General features: G+C 31.1%; 1 protein-coding gene across 5 annotated transcripts in view; it reads left to right on the top strand.

The window, feature by feature from the left end:
* Positions 1–22,639, top strand: part of LOC129916650 (protein unc-79 homolog) — a 37,865-nt gene that overhangs the window by 7,472 nt on the left and 7,754 nt on the right. For 2 of the 5 annotated variants that reach the window (XM_055996737.1, XM_055996739.1), the window contains exons 7-20: positions 1,364–2,074; positions 2,135–2,223; positions 2,323–2,866; positions 2,928–3,199; positions 4,402–4,503; positions 4,583–4,727; positions 9,558–9,602; positions 10,390–10,469; positions 10,832–10,894; positions 16,572–16,689; positions 16,870–17,066; positions 17,220–17,368; positions 20,976–21,718; positions 21,801–21,875. In XM_055996737.1, coding sequence (XP_055852712.1) covers positions 1,364–2,074; positions 2,135–2,223; positions 2,323–2,866; positions 2,928–3,199; positions 4,402–4,503; positions 4,583–4,727; positions 9,558–9,602; positions 10,390–10,469; positions 10,832–10,894; positions 16,572–16,689; positions 16,870–17,066; positions 17,220–17,368; positions 20,976–21,718; positions 21,801–21,875 — 3,333 coding nt within the window. Of the gene's footprint in view, positions 1–1,363; positions 2,075–2,134; positions 2,224–2,322; positions 2,867–2,927; positions 3,200–4,401; positions 4,504–4,582; positions 4,728–5,193; positions 5,221–9,557; positions 9,603–10,389; positions 10,470–10,831; positions 10,895–16,571; positions 16,690–16,869; positions 17,067–17,219; positions 17,369–20,975; positions 21,719–21,800; positions 21,876–22,639 lie in introns of all 5 variants that reach the window. The other 3 variants (XM_055996741.1, XM_055996738.1, XM_055996740.1) reach the window with 3 other exon arrangements.

Raw genomic sequence — 22,639 nt, 5'->3', positions numbered from 1 at the left:
ATTCATATTTCGAAACGCAGAGACTTAAAAAAAATCCGTATTAGACCCCTAACATTTTTTTATTATCTTTCGAATGACGTTTTTCAAACTATCAAACAAAATTTCCCCTACCTATAATCACTACTTCGTCAAAGCTCTACCTTTCATTTGTGTTAAGCTTTAGGTTATTATCTTTCAAATAAGCTATAAAAGATATTTGTATCTCTAATAGTTTATTTTTAATTTTTGCCGCACTGCTACAAATTTCAAGTGGAACGGGAGAAAATGGCATCACTTTTTTGTGGTGGCTGCCATGGTTCATCGATTTATAAGACGTTAACACGTCAAAAAGAGCCAAGTTTTAATATGTTGAAATTATGCTGGCACAAAAAGTACTGAAATGTATAAGTGTACCAAGTTCTAAAGCTTGGCTTTAAATTTGTATCAATAAAATGTTGACTGTTCTCTTGACAATTTTTCTTTAAATTACCAATTTTTTAAAGCTATTCCAAGTAAACAATCAACATTTTATTTACCTATACAAATTTAAAGCCAAGTTTTAGAACTTGGTATACTTTTACATTTCAGTACTTTTTGTACCAGCATAACTTCAATATAGGAGAACTTGGCTCTTTTTTTAACAGTAATGTTTTTTGTTGTGATTTCACTACTTTTTGCGAAGTATTGTAGAACTTAAAATCTCTATAATTGATGAACAATCAGAGAAAAATTCTCAAATTAAAAATTTTTTTTTCTTTGTATGAACTACCAGTTCTGCCATTCTTCCAAGTTTCAAGATTCTACGATAATCAGAAGTGCTCTAAAATATTTGATGTAAATTCAGCGAAAATGGGCGGTTAACACGCCCCCTGAATTGAAAATCTCAAATTTTTTCCTTTGTATACACCACAAAGCCCATCAATGTGCCAAATTAAAAGTTTCTACGATAGCGGGAAGTTCTCCATAATTTTGATGATCTGTCAGAAAGTCAGTGAATCAGTGAGTCAGTTAAGGTTTTTGCGATTTTTGAAGCCCTATATCTCAGAAACTACTCATCGTAAGTAGCTGAAATTTTGTGAAGAGTTTGGTTTTTACCAGCTTAACAAATGAAGCGAATTTGAAATTTCTGTCATCTTTGGTATGGAAGTAAGAAGGGGGTCGAAAATGGCCTGAATTGTTTCCTGTAATTAAGGGTGCAGTGCCAAAGTTGAAAACTTGGCTGGGCATTACCGTGCCCCTTGACAATATATTTTTAAGTCGAAAATTCCATTAATTTGGTTTATTTGTTTGGACAAAAAATGACGTTATACTTATTAAAATACAATATTCTTAAAACAAAAATTCATTGGTCCTTCAGCAATAATAACAAAATAAATCATTTCAGATGATCTTGTACCATTTGTTTGTCAGCGAGAACAATGTCCAAATGCTGGCAATGCCGAAGCGGCCAAAGTATGTTATGATCATGGCATCAGTATAACTTACGCTCCAGATTGCGCCCCACCATTATATCTCTGTATTGAATGTGCCAACGAAATTCATCGGGAACATGCTAATTTGACATTTGGTGACATTTTGCATCCCATGCAACAAGTGTCTATGGTCTGTGAGAATAAAAATTGCCGATCGACAGAAAAGGCAGCCTTTTCAATTTGCTTTTCCACCGAGTGTGCCAGTTACAATGGCAATCATCCAATTCGTTATTGTGCTCAATGTCATGGAAATCGTCATAACACACGACGAGGTGGAGATCATGTTGTTCATCGAAGTTTGCCAACAGCATGGCAAATGGATGCGGAAATGCAAATGCATATGGTCGAATCAGTTATAAGTCTTTTAAGAGAAGCTAAACCTTTGAACTTTGAACCTGGCCGCGATGGATCTTCTTCGACGTCGTCGTCGACTGAGGGAAAGAAAATGGGAAATGGTCAACAGGATAATATATCATTGGAAGAACGTCAAATGTTGGGACGTTATGGGATTTGGCTTTTAGTTGGACGATGTACACCAACAGCTGAGACTCCAGTGGAAATTTTGGGAAGAATTTTAAGTATGCTGTTTCATTGGTTTCATATAACAGCTTATTCGTATGATGGTAAGTTTATGAGGTATTATATTCATTTTTGAGATTAATGTATTTAAAACATTATTTAAGCTGCCGGACAGGTGGAGAGTACTATCGAAACTTTAAAAGTCAAACATGTTTGCGAATGGCTGAAAGAAATTTGCCGAATTCATTACAGTGTAAGTATAAGCAATTAATTTTTCCATTAAAAAATTTCAATCTTCCAAAAGTGCATTTTTCCAAAAGTTTAAGTTTTTTGCTTTATTACATTTTTCCAGGTTTTCATATCCTGTCTGCTACCCCATCCACCGGAATATGCCAGAGTTGGAGGTCACTGGGAGACATTAGCATCCCGTACTAGCCATTTAAAAGAAGGTCTTCAACGTCTCATATGTCTAGTTCCATACGAGGTTATAACCTCTGAAATTTGGGACTATGTAATGCCCCATTGGATGGAAGCAATTACAAATGACGTTGCTGAAAAAGAATTACAAGAATTAAAAATCGTTCTCAGTAAAATTCTAGATCCCGAAATGTCACCACTTGGATTCGATGCAAAGACAATGTATAATTTTGTAGCTATCAGATTTGAGAAAACTACTGCAAAAGTTCAACAACAAGCTTTACATTGGTTACAAATTTTGACAAAGCTTGAAATATTGATACCTCTGGTACAATTATTTGCAATGTTTGGTGATGGTGTGCGAATTATGAAATACGGTGTGCAACATGAAATTTTAAAAGAAAAAGAAGTCAAAGGACAGAAACCACAGCTTAAAGGTGATAAAGACTTGCCAATTCCACCAAGAAGGAGTTCAATTTGTATGTTTAGATCTATATTTTGTTTTCAATATTATACAAAAACTCATATTTTATTTTTTAGCTCCTGTGGTTGAAGATGATTCAGGGAATACATCAGCTATTTCGGACGATGAAGCTCCAACAAATCGTCACACAGAATTCTCTACCGATGCTGAACACAATTTAACTTGTTGCATTCTAATGTTGGATATACTTTTAAAACAAATGGAATTACAGGATGTTGAGCAACATACTGGCATCCATACAACCGTTTGTGAAAATACTTCAAAGCTATTGAAATGCATGGTTACAGCGGCGCGTGTTGGTTTAAGCAGTCATATTTGTTCGTTAAAGGTTAGTTGGAGCCAGGGTTGTAAAAATATTAATTGCAAAAAAAAAAAGCATTTGAAATTAAAACAAAAGTATAAATGGCAAAACAAAATGCATTGAAAAAAATTCAATGCAAAATGTGTGCATTAAATATTGTTTTTAATAGGTATTCGTCGAATTTCTTACAATTTTGGTTATTTCACCATGCATTAACTTTTTCAACTATAATAATTGAACCTAATGTAATGTTAATTGAAAGAAAGTCGACGAATATTTAAAAAAAATATTTAATGCAATGTATGCATTGAATTTTTTATCAATGCAGACATTTTTTTTTATTTTCAATAAATTTTTTTTTTCTGCAAAATATTTATGTTTGAAATAAAAAAATTTATTCTTAATGCAAATATTTTTCAGTTGCAATAATATTTTATTAATGAAAATTTTTTTTATTTAAATAAATATTATTTTTTTAGAAAATATTTTTCAGTTGCAATAAAAAATTTTTTTGTTGCAAATTTTTTTCAATTGCAAGAAATATTTTTTAATGCAATTTTTTTTTTATTTGCAATAAATATTTTTTTTTTAATGGAAAACAAATGCATACAAAAAAATGATTTTTTACAACCCTGGTTGGAGCATAGATAATTTTTTACGGCATTCGTGGACTTAAGGTTAGCATTTTCATCAGTTAGATGCTCTTGTACCCTTTCTATGATGCAAAATTTTGTTTACCGACTCTTAATAAAAGGTCTAAAGGCTACAAATACTTTTTTTTAAATTAAATTTTATTGACACAAAACATAAACAAACAAGTTACGAATTTATTTTCATTATTTTTAGTTTTCTGTTTTTTTTTTTTCCTCTTGTTCTCTTATGACCACGGCATAAAAAACACAATGAGAGCAAATATTAAGAACATAAAGATTAAAACAAAATCGTGAAAAAAAGTTCGTTTCTCAACTCTTTTGTTTTTACGGTTCTGGATTTGTTTGTTAGAATGTCTCGATTAATATTGTTCAAATCATGCAAGTTGGTGTAGTTTCATTCATTAAAATCTAAGATATTAGTACCACTGATGTTTTCATACTTTTTCCCGAATGTGTGACAAGGCCAAAGCTGAAGTATTAATCTCCTTATTTCTCCGATTTTCGTTAAATGCCGTAATCATTGATCTTTTTGTGATCTCCTTAAATTCTATATAAATATTTTTTTTTTACTTTAAGGCTGCTGAATGTGCCTATTGTGAAGCATCTATAATGTGGCACCAGTTATCAACAAAACTTGTACAATTTATGGCACCGCTCAATCCTGTTCGTCCACCAGATGTAAGTTTATTTTAAAATCAAGTTGATATTCAAAATTTCACTAAAATTCTTTATTTTACTTGCTCTTTTTAAAAACTAGCCTCCAATAGAAGAAGTTGTCGAAGAAGAAAAATCATCCCGCAAGAGTCCACCGGAAACTGACAAGGAAAAATCACGAGATCGTGATGTATCTCTATCAATGGCTCCACTTCCAATTCCACTTGGTCCCTTAGGAGGATTCGCAGGTGCTTTTCTTTGGTCAAATAAAAATTTAAATTGGCAATTGGAGATATCTCCATCACTTAAAAAAAAAAAACACTAAAAACCCTGTCCTTATTGTTGCACTTTATATGCACAAAATCCTCCTACCCTGTAGAGTAGTCTCAATATTTAAAACCCATCTGTCTCACTTTCCCAACACAATCAATGTTTTTGTTTCTTATTTTTCATTGTAATAAATGTATCTATTATCCTTTCTCATATTATCGTATATATACTTTCTCCCATCTTTCTCTCTATTTCTTTCCCTGAACTATATAAAAAAATTTCCGCTATTCTACGTTATAAATCATTATAAATTAAAATAAAAAAAAAAAACATGGACTTAACGCTAATATCTAATTAACTAAAACAAAATAATTAAAACTAACAAATTAAAAACAAAAAACCAAAATACATAAAATTCCCTCTAAGATGTGCTATATCTTACAGAAGATGGAAAATTAATAATTATGGCAGGTGAAGAAGAAGATATAAAAAAATGCTATAAACTTTTTTTTTAACAATATTATTGCTCTCTGTATTTTTTTTTTAGTGGAATGAAGTTTTTATTAAAAAATTAAAAAAAAAAAAAAACAAACACTCACAACTCACTAATACACAAACTGCATACTCAAACAAAAATGACACAAAACACTGTTTTGACATTAAAAATGTCAATTCATCAATATTCTTCTTTGTGTCTTTGATTTAAAGTTTTTGTGTTAAAATGCATGATTTATACTCCATTTAAATAATGGTTTCAATTTCAAACTGGAGTTAATACAAATTTCATGTGATCATTTATCGACAAGTAAAAGGTTTTGAAGTTGAAGAAAATGAGAGTGAGATATTTTGTGTTTGGATTCGCACTTATTAATTAAAGCTTTTTTGAGAAATCATTAAAAGTGTATTTTTGTAAAAACTAATCGGAATTTAAACAATTTTGTTTAGCGAAATTAAAACAATGGAATACCTATACTAAATGGACAAGTAGGGAAAATTAAAAAGACTTCGAGTGACAATTAGCGGAAATTTCGTATCTTTTTTTAATCCAGTAAAAATTTAGTAGCCATTAATATCTTGGAACAGTTTGAAACTAATACGTGCGATATTAAGAGGGTTTAAGATCCTCATCGAACAATCAACAAAAACAAACATACATATGTAAAAAAACAAAACTAACTTCAAAAGTCTCAAACAAACACAAGAAATCACAAAATACAAACATTTCAATTCAACAGCATCAATCAGTTCAAATGAAAATGAAATTGAAATGTTCACAATCTTTTACTCTAAGTTTTATATTACCTCACACCTAAAATGAGAGGAATAACGGGCGATCCGAGTTCGGGAAGTGAGAGGGGGTGAGTTTTTAAGGGTAATAAAATGGTTTATCCCGGTTTCCGGCAAAACTAAAAGTCCTATGGAAAAAAATAAACAGTTGTAAGTAGTAAACAGACCTACAACATTTTAATTTAGAATTTTTTCACATAACCTCAACATTTATGTGAAAAATGAAATAACCAAGTAGGAAAACTAAATTGTTAGTGAACTTTATTTTGAGTCTCCAAGAACTTCACATCTTATACCTCCTTTTATCCTTTTGCCCAAAAACAAGCAAACAGTACAATTTAAACACAATATGAACTTATGGAACTTAAACTAAGATAACACTGGTCAACAAAGTTGAACTTTTTTATGTCACAAGAACCAAAATATACTTTTCTAAAGTTTTTTTGGAGTGCTGAACTTTAATCTGAAGTAAGAAAAATTTGATTGGAGATGACAAAAAACGATAAAAACCTTCAGAAAAGTATATTTTGATTCTTGTGGGAAAAAAAGTTAAATTTGGTTGACCAGTGCTGTTTTTGAGCCAAAGACTTATTTAATCTTACATAAGTTTAATGAATTACCTCACATAAAAACATAACCTCGAAAATAGCCAAAATGACATTTTTTGCTATTTTATAACGGTAATATCTAATGAATGGAGTGCAATCAAAATTTTCTGACTGTGGATTCTAGATCGGTACCCCAAAAACCTTCAGAAAAGTACATATATTTTTGTTCTTGTGGCAGAAACCTTGTTGACCAGTATAATCTAACTTCCTTGATAATAGTTTTGTCGAAATAAAAACTTTCTAATTTTAAATAAATAAATTGCACGACTGGGGTCGCACGTACTTGCTCTTATGCTTAAAGTAACTATAATGTTAAAGCTTTTTATTCAAGAAATTTAAAATTCGATATTTTGAAGAAATTTCATAAGTAGTATAAAAAAATTAAATCTGTTTTTATAATTAATAAAACTCCGTTTTAAAATATCTTAAAAAAAAAAAAAAATATGCCATTTTATTTCTCGTATAAAAAGGTATTTTTAGAAAAAAAATTTTGAAAATTGTAGGAGCCGTTTTTTAAAAAAATAATTTTTTATATATAAAATTTTTTTAACATTTTTCAAAAAAAAAGTTGGTATGCCATTTTGAAGAAATAATTAATTTACACATAAAAACTAAATTTCAAAATTTTTCATTGATCCGTTTTCAAAAAATTGATTTTTCAAAAAAAAATTTTGAAATATTTTTTAAAAAACCAAAAATGCGTTTTTTGAAAATTTTATAAAATTTTAATATTATCTTTACTTACACACTTTTGTATAAAAATTTTCATTTAAATCGGGTTAATTTTGTACGAGATATTCAGAAACGAAAAAAACCGTTCTATGACAGGTACCGTTAATAAAGGTACAAAAAATATTTTTTTTATTTAAAAAGTTGGCCCTTATGTGTAGTATTACACACAAAAATTTTAATCAAAATCGTTAGAGCCGTTTTTGAAAAAAATTAACTTTTCTATTTCCGTTATATGGCAGGTACCGTTAGTTTTGGTCATAAAAAAAAAATTTCAATTTCCCCTCTAGGGAATCACCAAAAACTGCTAACTACCAAGTTTGAAGAAAATCACTTCACTCGTTTAGGCTGCAGCTCCAGATAGAGACAGACGGACAGACAGACAGACAGACAGACAGACAGACAGACAGACAGAATTGCCGGACCCACTTTTTTGGCATTCTCCATCATCGTAATGTCATGTAAAATTGTTATCTCGAGTTCGATTTTTTTTACGAATCCTAAACTTGCCCTATAGTACCTATATCGCAAGTAAAAATCTTCAAAGCATGTTTTGGAGATATTTTCTTTTTAAAATAAAATTTCATATTTGTTATGTATGATCTTTAAAAGCCATTATGTGTCTCATTTTGATCGATGCCAGTTTTTTTTCCATATATTTTTACAAAATTTAATATACAAAAAAAAAACCTTTCAACATTTACTCAAATTAATGATGTAGAGCTAGGCATTGCGTTCCATAAGTGACATCGGAATAGTCTATTGATACGCCATCAATTTATATCTAAAGCAGTGCGGATAAAGTGGGGCTACATTTTTGTAAACGTTTATTAATATCACTGGTCAACAAAATTAAACTTTTTTTGTTACAGAAAACAAATTATACTTTCCTTAAGGATTTTGATTCCCTGAGCTTGAAACCGAAGTCAGAAAATTGTTTTTATGAAGAAAAAAGTTATAATTTTCTGACTAAAAATTTTAAATATATCTATCTAAAACAGTCACGCTTTGTTGTATCTCTTCGCGATTCACCAACTTCGCCAATATAAAAACTTACGGGATTGTATATGAAACGTTGTGTCAAAATTTGAGAGCGATTGTTAAATAACTTTTCGAGATTTGCTATTAAAAGCAAACGAACATAAGATATCCCAAACACGTTGATTTCAACTTAAGATTTCTTGCAGAAGAAAAAAAGATATTAAAAAGATTTAAACGGATTTAGAAAAATAAAATTTAAGTTTTTTAAAAACCGTTACAAATGTAATTTAAAAAAATACCCAAACGCTATGAAATAACCTCGAAAACTGGTTTTTTAGAAGCATTTTTTATTTTTTTATCTCGGAAATATTATGTGATTCTAACCTCGGATTCGAGCTCAGCACACAAAACACTAATAGAAAATTATATTTTAGTTTCTATAACAAAAACCTTGTTGACCAGTATATTTTTATAAAAAAAAAAACTTTTCTCAACAGTATGGCTTTAAAAAGTTTTAAAGATGTGTTATAATTCAAAATCGTAAAATAGTCTGTTTTCACTACAGCCTAAATGAGCTAATTTCAAATTATCTCATTTGGAATGTCAAATCGTATAGAAAATTATTAATTTGACATTCGAAATGAAATAATCTACGAAATAAGCTATAGTTTCAGAGTTTATACTCAGAAAAGTTGCTTTTAAAAAAACTATCGAATGAACAGCTTTTTTTTTTTGCCTATTGGATTGACCAAAAAATCCCTATTTAACATAAACACGTAGATGATTAATTTTTGTGCTGAAACATTTTGGTTTTTGACACTACATAATTCAAAATAAAACATTATACAAAAATTAGAGAAAAAAGGAAATGGAAGACAATTTAAAATCATTTGAGTGTCATATGGGCTTTATGTCACTTTGCGATATTGGCCGTAGCTTTTTATTAACTGTTGGAACCTAATATAACCATTTTAATATTATTAAAGTTGGCTTTTTTATTTTGTTCCAATACCCAACATTACATATTTATAATATTTTAAATTTACCCCTTATTTAGCTTAGCATATTTTTCTTTTGATTAAGCATGTTTACCTTTCCTTAATGTTTGAAGATTTATTTAGTATAAAATCTTCCTTCAAGGTTTCCCAAATAAATAAATGGTATGTTCAAATCTAAGGTTTTAATTACAAATTTTCATTGCAGATTTGTTTTTAAAAGATCCGGATGAGAACTCTGAGTATAACTTAAGTAAGACACATACTATAAAAAAAATATACATATAGAGTTCCAGTATATAAACTATTTTCGTTTCTAAGGATTTCAAATTATAGCATTACATCTCTTTGGCTTAAGCTTTATAATACAATAGTAAAAAATAACAACTAAGAACATAAAATAGATTTTGAACACATTAATATAAATGTATGCTTTAAATTTGTGTATTTCTGAATTTGTCTGACCCATTTCGTTAAGTAGTAATAGTGCGTTGTCTTTTGTTACAGAAAAAAAAAAATATATAAGGTTATGTTCCTTCTGGACGTACAATTTTGTTGTTTAATGATATATCGTAACGAAAAAGCTTTTCCAAGCATTTATTCAAAATTTCTTTTCCAATGGGAAAAAAGTACGCATACACCCAAGTGACCCTGTAATGTAATTTTTTTTTATTTATTTTAAATACTTAATATAAATGACTTTAGTTTCGTTTTCTTCAACGTCATTGCTGTTATTACTTAATATATTTTTGAGTGGTCTTGATTATGCGCACATGAAGTTACTGTTAAGTTACTTGATTTGCGCATTGATTAGCCCAATTTTGATGCTCCATTTTGAAAATTTAGAGGAGTTATAAATGTGTCTTTTTTTCAAGCATGTAGTTTTTTATTAGAGTGTATATTAAAAAAAAAAAAAAAAATAGACGTACATATAGCGTTTGGCGAATAAACTAGTTAAAAATGTGTTAAATTATTTTACAAAAAATCAACATTAATTTTTTTTTCAACATTGTTTTCCCAACGTATACGTAAACAAATAGGTCCAGTTCCTGTTGCTGTATCACAACCTGAACCACATTCAGTAGGTGGAGTTCTGGTTCATATGCCTCATGTTTGTTCGGTAAGCTAGAAAATAACAAAAAATCTTGAAACATTAAATAACAAACATAAATTTTAAATAACATTTTTTTATAAAATCTTGAATAGTGTTTTTTAAATAGTTTTTTTGTTTTCAGTTGGGTTATTTGTTGCATTTCCAATTACACTTAAAAAAATATAAACAAAACAATCCTTAACTTGTTTTATATATAAAAAAAAAGTAATAGTTGCGTTATTGTTCTTGATTTTTATGTTTAAACAAAAATTATGACAATATTGAGATTAAGAAAAAAAGAAAAAGAAAAAAACAACATTATTTTTGATAAAATTCGTTTTATTTCTTTTTTTGTATTTTTTTTATTATTTTTATCATATTTTTTTTAGAGCAACGATCGTGCCTGTTCTGAAAATATTGAATTGCAAAGAAATGTTCACGCCACAGACGAGGTACTTTGCAAAACATCGATTGTATACATTTTTGTTAATACATATACTAAATATTTTTTGTTTTTGCTGATATATTTAATATTTTATTTAAATAAAAAATATATCACTTTTGTATATTTTATATTTAATAGATATTGTGTGGAAAAAAAAAATTAAACTTTAATGTTTATGTACATAAAATAACATTTGTTTATATATATTATTATATAAATTTTCGATGTTGTAAATGATGTTATTTTCTATGATAAATAATAATTAGGGACATTTTTTTCTTAATATAATCTCGTCTATTTATTAATTTTCTTGAAAATAAAATAGTTTTCTATGCTTCCAATTTTCAATACATAAATAAATTATCATAATTCTCCTTTATTAGCATTGGAGAATTTAAATATTTAAACTTTTTGTATCTTTAATATTTTTATAAATCTTAATTTTTCTTATAAATAATAAATTCAATATAAATTAGGAATATTTAGGATGTTTAAACATTAGAAGTCTTTTTATTTTTTATATTAATAAATTTTTATTTTAATTTTTTATATTAATATTTATACATATTAATCATTTGGAGTGAATTAAAATTTTTTTTATTCAAGAAATCGATATTAAAAAAAAAAGAGAAGAAAGTCTAGTTTCAGTTCTAAAAAGGAGTTTATTTTTTGTATCTGTTTAGCCAGGTTTTATATTATTTTAATAGTTAACATGGTAATCTGGTGTCAAAGTATCTTGTAGGTGTGGTGTTTGAATAAAAATTTTCTTGTCATTTGTTTGACCCATACAAATACACATAACACCACACACACATTGCATGTGTTGAAAAATATAGTTTTTCTTTTAAATTTAAAAAAAAAATAAATATTTTGTTTTCTAGACAATTTCAAATTAAACGATTATATGAATTCATCATATCGAGCAAATTTCCAAATAGTCTTCTGTTGTGTCCCAAGACCTCAAGAAATATTTTTCTAACCAGACATCTTATGGTAAAAAAAAACTTAATCCCCTCCGCTTAAAATTAAAGTCGCACTGAACCGACCTTATAACAAATTCACAATTAAGGAAGAATTGAGATGCGAAGTAATTCGCAATTTCAATGATCTTAAAGTTAATATTTTTAAATGTGTGGATCAGAATCAAAATCCATTTTATCCACTTTTTTTGATTTCGAGTAAATCGAGAAAAACTTGTATCTCGTAAACGAAACATTTTTTAGTACTTTTTTAAATGCAGGATTGATTCAATTAGGATTCCCTACAGTTTAAGTCCAGAAATCGTGATCTGAGGGTTTTAGTTTTAGAGTTATACCCAAAACAAATATGGATAGAATGGATTTTGAGAATCACTTCTGAATTTCAGACCAAAATAAGAAAATATGGCATTAAAAAAACTCAATTAAAAACGAGAAAACTTTATTTCCTTTTTTTTAACTACGCCTACTTTCTTGAACAAATAAATTCAATCCTAAATGCCGAAAATTTTTTTTTCAAAAATCCGTATAAATTTTCGGATATTCCCATCTAATCTCATCAGATGGATAAAATGGTTTTTGAATTTCAAATTTATTTTAGAAATAATATTTTGAATGGATATAATGGATTTTGATGCGAATAAAATTGTTTGGATATAATGGGTTTTGAAACAAAAACTCAAGTGGATTAAATGGGTTTTGAAATTAACCTCTAACTTTGTGGTCTGATTTCTATGCCAAAAAATGTAATTAGAGACTCAAACTTGGGCGTAACGTATGTATTTGAATAATAGAAACAAAACCTCATACCTAAGTCATTTTTTTTGAAAAGTGGATATAATGGGTTTTGATTCTGATCCACACAAATGTAATACAGTGCCCCACTTCAGATTTTTTTAATATCCGTCGGCAAAAAATTCCGAGAAATTTATTCTTAACGCTCCATTATCTATATTTAAAATCACCAAATGACATAAAAAATTTTAAATTTTCAAAAAAAAAGGATTCGTCGATTTTTACAATTAATGATTCTTTGGAGCAAAGAAATTAAATTAATTTTTTTTTTTTTGAGAAATGATTTCTCTCCTGTGAAAACTTTGAGGATGTTGCATAAGGCTCCTTTAATACTTGTATGAATGGTATAAAGTATGGAAAGGCGTTGAAGACAAAGAGTTTCCAGGGTAAGTCAGTGGAGAACATTAGAATATAGCATTTGTGCACGAAGAAAATAAGAGGACCAAAAATGCTCAATTTAGTACTCGTTCTTCGAAGGCTTTCGAAAAAATAAAATCGTTGCACATCGTTCCGCATTCTAATATTCGCCTGTCTTTTGAAAAAAAAATTCAATATTATGCGTTGTCCACTTGCAACAATATTGGAGTATTTATTGTTAGTTGAACACAAATGCATTAAAAGAAAATATTTTTTACAACCCCGCTCTGGTGTAATAATGAGATAAATTCGTAAGAACTTCGGTTAAATCTCACAAAAAATATACATTGCATCCAAAATCGAACAAACGGTCCAAAAAACGAGACTTATTTATAGCTCTCGTCTGACCGCTACCGTTTTGATGATATCTTCTTGACAATTATAGCCCTGTTCCATTGGAGGTGGTAGTTTACTCGTGAGTAGAAATCTACTACATCAACTACACTATCGTATCTCCTTGAGTAGAAGATCGTGTATTATTTGTAGTACTAGATCTACTCATGAGTAAACTACCACCTCCATTTGGAATACTAGTCAAAACGGCCATACTACGATCTTTTTTAACTACGTTGGCAACAACGTAAGTACAGATTACATGACCCCTTACTTAGACTTCAACAAGTCTTTTAATGTCAGTTTCCCTAACAGACAAGATTGGGAAAACAGTGTACCTTTCTCAAATGAGTCGACTATCGCCATCTTTACTGATGGTTCGAAAATGAACACTGGGGTTGGTGCAGGTTTTTACTCAGAAAACCTCAACCTTGCCAGTTCTTTCAGGCTCCCCGATCACAGCAGTGTCTTCCAAGCCGAGATATTGGCAGTGAAAATGCTGCTAAACAAATATCCATGATGGCTATATCACCTGCTGACATCACCTTTTTCATTGATAGCCAATCTGCCACCTTAATCAAGTAAAAGCTTGTTTCTTGCTGTAGCGGAGAGCTTAGGGTTCTTGGTATGCAGCATAATGTAAGACTCTGCTGGGTTCCCGGCCACAGTGATGTGTTCGGCAACGAAAAAGCGGATGAGCTTGCAAGGGAAGGCTCAGTTCTTGATCCCTCTCTCATAGACCATGACATCAGAATCCCACAATGTGAAATAAAGCGAAATATCGTCAACAATATTTCACAAAAAACCAATGAAAGATGGAACCTCCTAGAAACCTGCGGTCACACCAGGAAACTATGGCCGAACTTCGACGAGAAAAAATCAAATAAGATCTTACTACTTAGTAAACCTTCCTTAAGATCCCTAATAGGCGTCTTAACGGGACATAACCTACTAGGATACCACAAAAAGAAAATGGGGCTTAGTACGGATGATCTATGCAGAGGCTGCGGCAATGAGGACGAACAGGAAAACACTGTTCACTTCCTCTGTCACTGCCCAGCACTCTGTCGCACTAGGAAAAAATTCTTAGGAAACTATGTACTTCTTTAATGAATTAGAAGAACTATCAGAACTATCAGGCAATAGCCTACTGAACTTTTTCAAGTCCTCCAAATGGCTCGAACAACCATAGCATTCATAGGTTAACACTTTTTCATGAAGTTACAATACTTCAGGGTATCACAAGGGATCTACATTGATCTAAGTGTGACGGTAACAAAATCAACTGTCAGCCCATATAACCTAACCTAACCAAAAACTACTTATATTTGACTTACAGCAAATTTTTAATTGTCAAAACTATAATATCTCCTGATAAAATTCTTTGCCGTCGGGTACAAAGGGGTTAAGTCACTAAATTGCACTTTCCGGGTTTCGATGAAATAAGAATAACCTCTTTTTTCTCTTTTATTTGGTATCAAAAACATAAATTTAGAACAACTCTTTTCTATAAAAATAAGAGGATCCATGCTCAAAAGTTCATCGATTAGCTCAACTTCACATTTGCAGGCAAACTATCAATTATGACTTAACCCCTTTGTACCCGGCGGCAAAGAATTATCATCGTTTTTGAATAAAGCAAGACTATCGTCAAAATGATATTGTCTGTCGATAATCAAATTACGGTATGACCCGTACATCGATTTTCTACCTTAGTTTTTTTTACAAGAATTAAACCAAGGACCTTGGCTTAACTAACGAAAGCTAGTTGAATACCCCTGATTGAAGGAAGGATAATCTCTGGTATTTTTTAATTCCTGGAGAACAGGAAAATGAGGACGAACGTTAAGAGCAATCTGTATAGGAAATACTAAGTGTTCATGTACTACCCTGTGATGGCACTATGTATTCCATCTTTGGCAGTTCATTGTGTTGCCTGGCCTTTCTGATTTATAAGGTTGAAACTTGAAAGCTGTTCACAGTCCTTTGAAATTTTGTACTTGATTCTTGATCTACAGGTCAAGTATTGGTTTCTTGTCAAAAAAAAAAATGTCTAGGCTTTAACCAAAACCAACATTACCATGATGTAGAAGTTGTTTTGTGCTTCCATTTGTAAGGCTCAAGTTAGATCTTCAATTTTTTTTACATCGAGTTAAATCTAATTGGAGGGACAAATTAAGAATGCTGGTATTGTCAGATTCTTGAAGCTTACTTCATATATTTCCCAGTCAGTTTTTCTAAAATTGCGAAATTTGAAAGGAATAGGAGATTCACTATTAATACCTACTGAATTTGATGTATCTGGAGAACAAAAATACTCTTTCAATACCCTCCAGTTATTTTATGATTAACAGTGTTAGTGAATAGAGTTGGTTCAAATAACCAATTTAATATTCTAAGTATTGCTTTATTTGCTCGTATTGACTATATTCTATATTGGATATGTATCAATCGTATTTTTGACATTATCAATGGTGGTCTGGGTTTATTGAAAAAGTTGTAAATGTGAATAATTTCCATCTTTATGAATTTAATTTAAAAAAAAAACTTGATTCAGCGCCACCTATTGTAACGAAGTGCCACTTAATCAGCAACCTTCGACAGCTTTTTAATAACGGTATGAATGCACCTTACTTCATTGAGTTCGGAATGGAAAAGATACTTAGCTCATGAATGCGTTTTGTACAGAAGTTTATTCGATTACGTACTTATTTTATGATTTTTGAACAAAAGTTAAACGTCACACAAATCCTTTATCCTTCGCCGATGCATGAATTAACTTTTTTTTATAATCTATTTCCACTTTTTTTAAATTATTTAAAATTTACATTAAACGAGTATGTTAATGTTGTTGCTGTATTATTATATGCTTTTAAACATTTATTTTTACTACACAATGCACAAACAAACAAAATAAACACACAAAAAACAAATTCTTGTTTATTAATAAAAAAAAAAACAAAAAAAATACTACCATAAATGGCAAATTTAAATTAAAAGAGTGTGACTAAATGTGAATCAAATCAACTAACTCTGTTCGTTTATCCAGTTAGCTTAATTTATCTAAGTGATCCTTGTGTCTTTGCTTCATTTTACTTTATTTCTATTTCTATCGGTCTCTTTCTCCTTCTTCGACAAACAAAAATCACGTTAACTTCACAGATAATGACGGCAACGGTTGAGACCGTCTCCGAGCAATTGGATCTGGCCGCCATAATGCCATCAGAAAAAGTCGTTACAGCGGTTGCAAGATCAGTGACATTGTCAGATGCCGATGTCGGTATGTAGCCCAACAAAAATATCGTTTGGCAATCGTCGATTCGATATGCAAGTTGTTTATGCTCTCAAGATATCAACACAATGGTTTAATGCTTACAATAATTCTTCTTTTTCGATTTTTCGTTGTTTTTGTTTTTTATTTATTTATTTTTTTGCTTCTCGATTACACTCTAACCATTAGCAACAGCTACTGTTCAGGTGGCAAAAGCAGCAATTGTAGGCAGCAGCGAAGATGTCGATCTAAATGGCAGTGTCACAGATGAAAATGGCGATGACATCGAGGATGGTGATGATTTTTGGCACACCTCGGTTGGGAAATTTAAATTTTCCTTAGACTCGCTGCCACAAACATTACAATATATTCATCAGCTTCTGACGGTAAGTATTGAAAACAAAACGAATGTGTTTGTGTGTGTAAGTGTGGAGTGTTAGAGATTAATTAATGAGTGGGACGCAGCATTTTATTATACTAATGGGAATAAATTGAAAGTGAAACTTCATGTATCAATGTGATTGTTTTCTTCTTTATAGGAAATCCCGCTGATCAAAAAGCCGGAACTCCTTTATTATATTTTGCAATGTCTAAACGTGATGTCCCTACATGGAGATGCATTGGCGAAATCTGCTCGAGAGCATAGAGGATTTTTTATTTGGTGTCAGGAGAATTTACTCATTAAAAAGTAAGTACTTACTCATGTGCATTTTATTGAATTTCAATAAGATTTCACGTTTTGTGGGGGGAGTGTAATTCTGGTTCTGCCTTTTTCTATTTTTTTACCCGATAACTAAAACCTACCGTCTCAAACTAAATTGCATAGAAACACTGTGAAATAAGCAAACATTTTCCCTTTGAATACCAAAAAGCCACACAGAGAAAAATAGACCACATAAAATAGAACAAAAACAATAAGATTTCTCTATGGTTTTCATCCAAGAAGGAAACCTTATTAAAACAATCGGGTTTTCCTTATTGTTTTAAAATCTGCAAAAAAATAAAAAAAACGATGACCAGGCTGGGAATCGAACCGGAGACTTCAAATCATTAGTCGCCCACCTTACCATAAGGAAACCTTATTAAAACAATCGGGTTTTCCTTATTGTTTTAAAATCTGCAAAAAAATAAAAAAAACGATGACCAGGCTGGGAATCGAACCGGAGACTTCAAATCATTAGTCGCCCACCTTACCATCTGGTTCTGGTTGGTTCAGACCAACCTGCCATGAAAATATTGATCGCGATTTTTGTTCTAGTGCTAAGTTGCAAAAAAAAATCAACTTTTCAGTCAAATTTTAATAAGATTTTCTCTATAAAAATAATAAGAAATCTCCTTAAAAAAACCTTATTAATCGTTGATTTTAATAAGATTTCCTTATGAAATGTATGGACGGTAAAACAATATGGCAATCTGTTAGTTTTTAGCGGGTCATATTTTTCTCTGTGCAGGGATTGGAAACCAACATCCCAAGTAACAATTTTACTTGCATAAGGTCCATTTTCTTCGATTCGGCAAGCTATAGTTTGTATAAGTTTAGTTTAAGGCTTACTTACGCAAATCATCCATTTTGGAAAAAAAGGAGGTCTCCTTAAGGTTATCTGGAAGTGTTTAGAAGAAGCCTTGTAAATAGAAGTTAAAGAAGACCTTTATAAGACCAGTTTGAACCGTTCTAAAGAAGCCTTCTATTTACAAGTGACAGAAGGCTTTCATAAGACCTGTTCCAAAATGTTCTTGTAAGTATGCAATATTTTCATCTCTCAAGTATGCAATGTTTTTCACCAATAAGAGTATGCAATGCTTTTATCCTGCAGATATGCAATGTTTGTAACACTTTAGAAAAAAACATTGCATTTTTATGTGAGGTTTCAATTAGCTCCCTTTTTGCCACTCATCTTTAATATTCGAGTATGGTCTACTGGTAGGGTGCTGGCTTGGTATGCAGAGGTACGTGGGATCGATTCCTGGCGGGGCCATTTGTGAAATTAAAAAAAATGTGTTCTTTTTCAATTAAAATAAAATTCTCCCCATTTCAGAACGACAGGAAAAGCATTAACATGGCCAAAAAATGAGAAAAAACAAAATAGAAAAAAACTAAAAAAAAAAAAAAATTCAATAAAATCTTTTTTTTTTATTCATAAATTTAACATCTTATAACAACCTCCATAAGGCTTTACTATAACATCCAATGCAAATGATAGTTTCCTTAGCGAAGCTATAGCTTCCCTAAAATGTTTCATTGTTTTGTAAAAAGGCCTGCATAAGGTCGTTTTACGCTGTTCGTCACAAGCTATTAGCTTGTGGATTGCCTGTGGAGGAAGGTCTTGGGGAAATTCGGTAATGTGCGCCAAAATGATTTGCATAAGACTTGTCCTTCTTCTTAAACAAGTCAAAAAATAGCTTGCATTGACCCTTATGAAAGCTAAATTGTTACTTGGGATGCTTGTTAGTGTACAGACTGTCCCCTTCTACACTAATGGTTCAATAATGGAAATATGAACCAGTAACTGGGGTGCAAACCTCTAAGTATTAGAGAATCATTCAAGATTTCAGTGTCTTTCAGGCTGAGATTTCTGCTATTGAAAAATCGGCAGAAATGGTAGGTTAAGAAGAAAAAATTAAACTCCTCGAATATTACCGACATTTTTCATGACCTATTTCACCAAATACAATTTACAACCATTTGTGGTCGTACATATTTTTTAACACAAATTCGTTACTATTTGTATGCGATTAAAAATTATTGCAATACAATTTTTTCGGTCTATATTTTCGTTGAGTTAAACGAATTTTAGAGTCTTGATCATAGGAATGGCAGCATTTTCTGATTTCTGAAGGATCTATCAAGATGTAGAAGTAATAGAAACCAGTAAACACATGCTCTGCTTATCTCCAAACCTCTAAACAAATCGAATCCGTTACTTGGAAACAGGTTCGTTGGAGAACTGGACAATTTAGCGTAGTTCTCAAAGTACAGGATGCTTTATAAATGAAACAGGATCACAATGGAGAATGGACCAATAGGGCCCCGTGTCCGCAATAGCTCAGTGCTGTGCATCTGTATACCCCTCCTAACATACACTCAGAGAAAAAATAGTTAATATCGGGATAACTATTAAAATAGTTAAACAAAATGGTTATTTGTGACTATTTTAACATTCAATCAAAGTACTCGTATTCTCCAAGTTAAACTATTAATAAGTCAGTTTTTACTATCAAAATAGCTATGATTATTTAAAATAGTTATCCCGGTTTTAACTATTAAAATAGTTATTTTTTCTCCGAGTGTTATCCTGATCGGTCGAGAATTGGCTGAGAAAAAAACTTTTACCACTTTTGACCAATTGTTAAAAATCATAAATTTCAACGTTCCTTACTTTGACGAACTCTTTCCGACGAATTTAAAAAGTTTTAATCTCATAAATTGTATAGGTCATAAAATGCTTGTTTTAATTTATTTGTAGCTCTCATGTTTTTTGGAAAAAAAAACTTGAAATGATTAAGCTTTTTAAATGCTTTCAAAATGAATAATCTGCGTTTATATATCTACAACGGTGTTTTTTGCAAAATTTTTTACGCTCCTGATGTAATTTTATATTTCAATTTTAAGTTGAAAAAATGACTTCCAATTTGGTCAGTTTTTATTTAAATTTTAAGTTAAAAAAATTCTATCTAATTGGAATTTTTTTTCAAATGAATTTTTTGCCAGTTCTTTATAAAAAAAAGTTTAAAAATAAGTGTTTTAAGTGTGTTAAGAATTCGTCTCAAAGACACTTAAAGTTCTTGAGATTGGTAAGGAAGTTTACGTTGACTTTGGCAAACGCTTTAATAAAGTATCTCATAAATTAATTTTTGTAAAAATTGAAGGTCTAGGATTTCCACCAAGTTTTATCTGCTGATTAATCTATAGAGTTCTTTTTCGTTTTTCCTTTTTCGAACCTATCTTTCCCACATCTGGAGTACCTCAAGGGAGTCAAATTGGACCTCTTATCTTTGTTCTTAGGGTTATTGATGTATTCCTTATGTTAAGAGATTCTTTCTTTTCAATGCTTGTAGATGATATCAAAATTTTCAAGGAAATTTCCCCTCTCACTGACTCCTATCTCACTTAAGAAATTCATCCATTCGCTTCGCACCACTCGGGAGTTACATACATGTTGTAGGAGCTTTAGCGCTCTCTATGTACAGGAGTTATGTGCGTTATGTTTTGCTAATAATTCATTTTTACCTATCACTTTTACCTATTTAAGATTTTTGCTGAAACAATTTGTTTATTTTTTTTAATTTTTTTTTAGTTTATGGGAGCTTTGTAATGCCGAACACTCACATATTTGCCAGGCAAGTGTACCCCTTTTACTACACTGCATTACTCTTCCTCTTGGATCTGACGTTTTCTGGCGGGTGGTTCAAGAAGCTTTCCACGACACCGACTGGCGAATTCGATTTACTGCTGTTGAACGTGTTACGGTTATTACTCGTTTCATGGATTCAACACCTCTAAGGTCTGAAGTAGGCTTACAAACAGCAATGGCAACTGCATTTTGTCATCTCATAGCCAGTATGGATGATATCAACGTTTATGTGGCTCAACGTTCAACACTTTACATTGGTACAATTCACGATACTGCTATTCGCTCTTTGCTATTCTGCTTGGAATCACAATTCGATTTGTTCATAGTCGATAGACCAGTTGTATTACAATCGTTATACCAACTACATAACTCACTCTCTGACCGTAGAGTTCTAACGTGGGAATTCTTTCTCAATCGTTTTGACACTTTGTTTGTTGAGGCTCAAATCAGTTTGGAAAAATCAGGAGACATTTCATATCTTCGTGACTTGAGAAATTCAGAAAACGGAAGTGAAATTCTGTCCACGAAAATTCTCAAAGCTAGAGAAGCTCTTAGCCAATCTGACACAAGTGGCAGCATGGCAAAAACCTTGAGTGCATCATTTGGAACGAAATGGCCATACAAAAGGACAATGTCTGCACCCGCAAGTATGGTACCGCGACAGGATTCAAAATTCAATTGTAAGAGTATGTGTTTAACAGTTTATAGCTGTCATTTTTTCGATGTTCTAATGTTGATTCAACATTTTTTTCCATTTATTTCTAACAGCCGAAAAGGAAAAGATATATAGCCGACAAATCTCAGCACCAATACTCAAACGGAAGACATCTCGATTTGGATTGGGTCAGTTTTTAAGTTCTAATACTTCTGCTGTAGGCAACCAACCAATGCACAGTTCACGCTATGGGCATAAAGTAGTTCAAAGTTTAGCTCATGCATCACAACCACCACCTTCAACACCACCACCACAATTACCGTTACCTTCAACATCTCAATCTTTTCACGCACAAGCACTCCGTTCCCCGCTTCCCTCTCAATCTAGAAGTTTAGAAAACTCAAGTTTTCAACCAACACCCCTTACATCCCACTTTCACTATAATCACCCATCACAACATCATCCTCATCATCAGCATTCCAATCCGCCTCCAACGGCTTCAGCAAGACTTACAACATCTATTTCTTGTGATGGCTGCAGTAGCAACCCAATGCAAGCCGGTCTTCCAGGTAGGTGATAGAGAGCATGGGTGTAGGTACAGTATGGATTTTTTTTTTTTATATAACTCCATTTTGAAGTCTTCACGTCGTGTATTAAAAAAAAATAATAATCTTACCGTTATAAGTGGACTCCCCCAGACCCAAAATATTAATATCAAGTTGGAAAAGTTTAATTTTCATTTGATTTTTTTTTTTCGGTCTTCGGTGATCCCACTTTTTTAATTTTTTTTTAAACACAATTTACTTCGTCTGTAAAATATCGTGTGTGTTTTCTGTAATACTATGCGGTCTTATAATAAAACTAACTTTTGGATTGTAAGTGTAAGCACTCAAAATCTCCATTTTCCTCAATATCCTCCCATCCTTTGTAAACAATGTGCTTTAAGATTTTA

Source organism: Episyrphus balteatus, chromosome 3 (genome assembly GCF_945859705.1).
Source record: "Episyrphus balteatus chromosome 3, idEpiBalt1.1, whole genome shotgun sequence".
NCBI classification, from domain to species: domain Eukaryota; kingdom Metazoa; phylum Arthropoda; class Insecta; order Diptera; family Syrphidae; genus Episyrphus; species Episyrphus balteatus.
The sequence above is the reverse complement of the archived record's forward strand: the minus strand, read 5'-3'. Positions and strand labels throughout refer to the sequence as shown.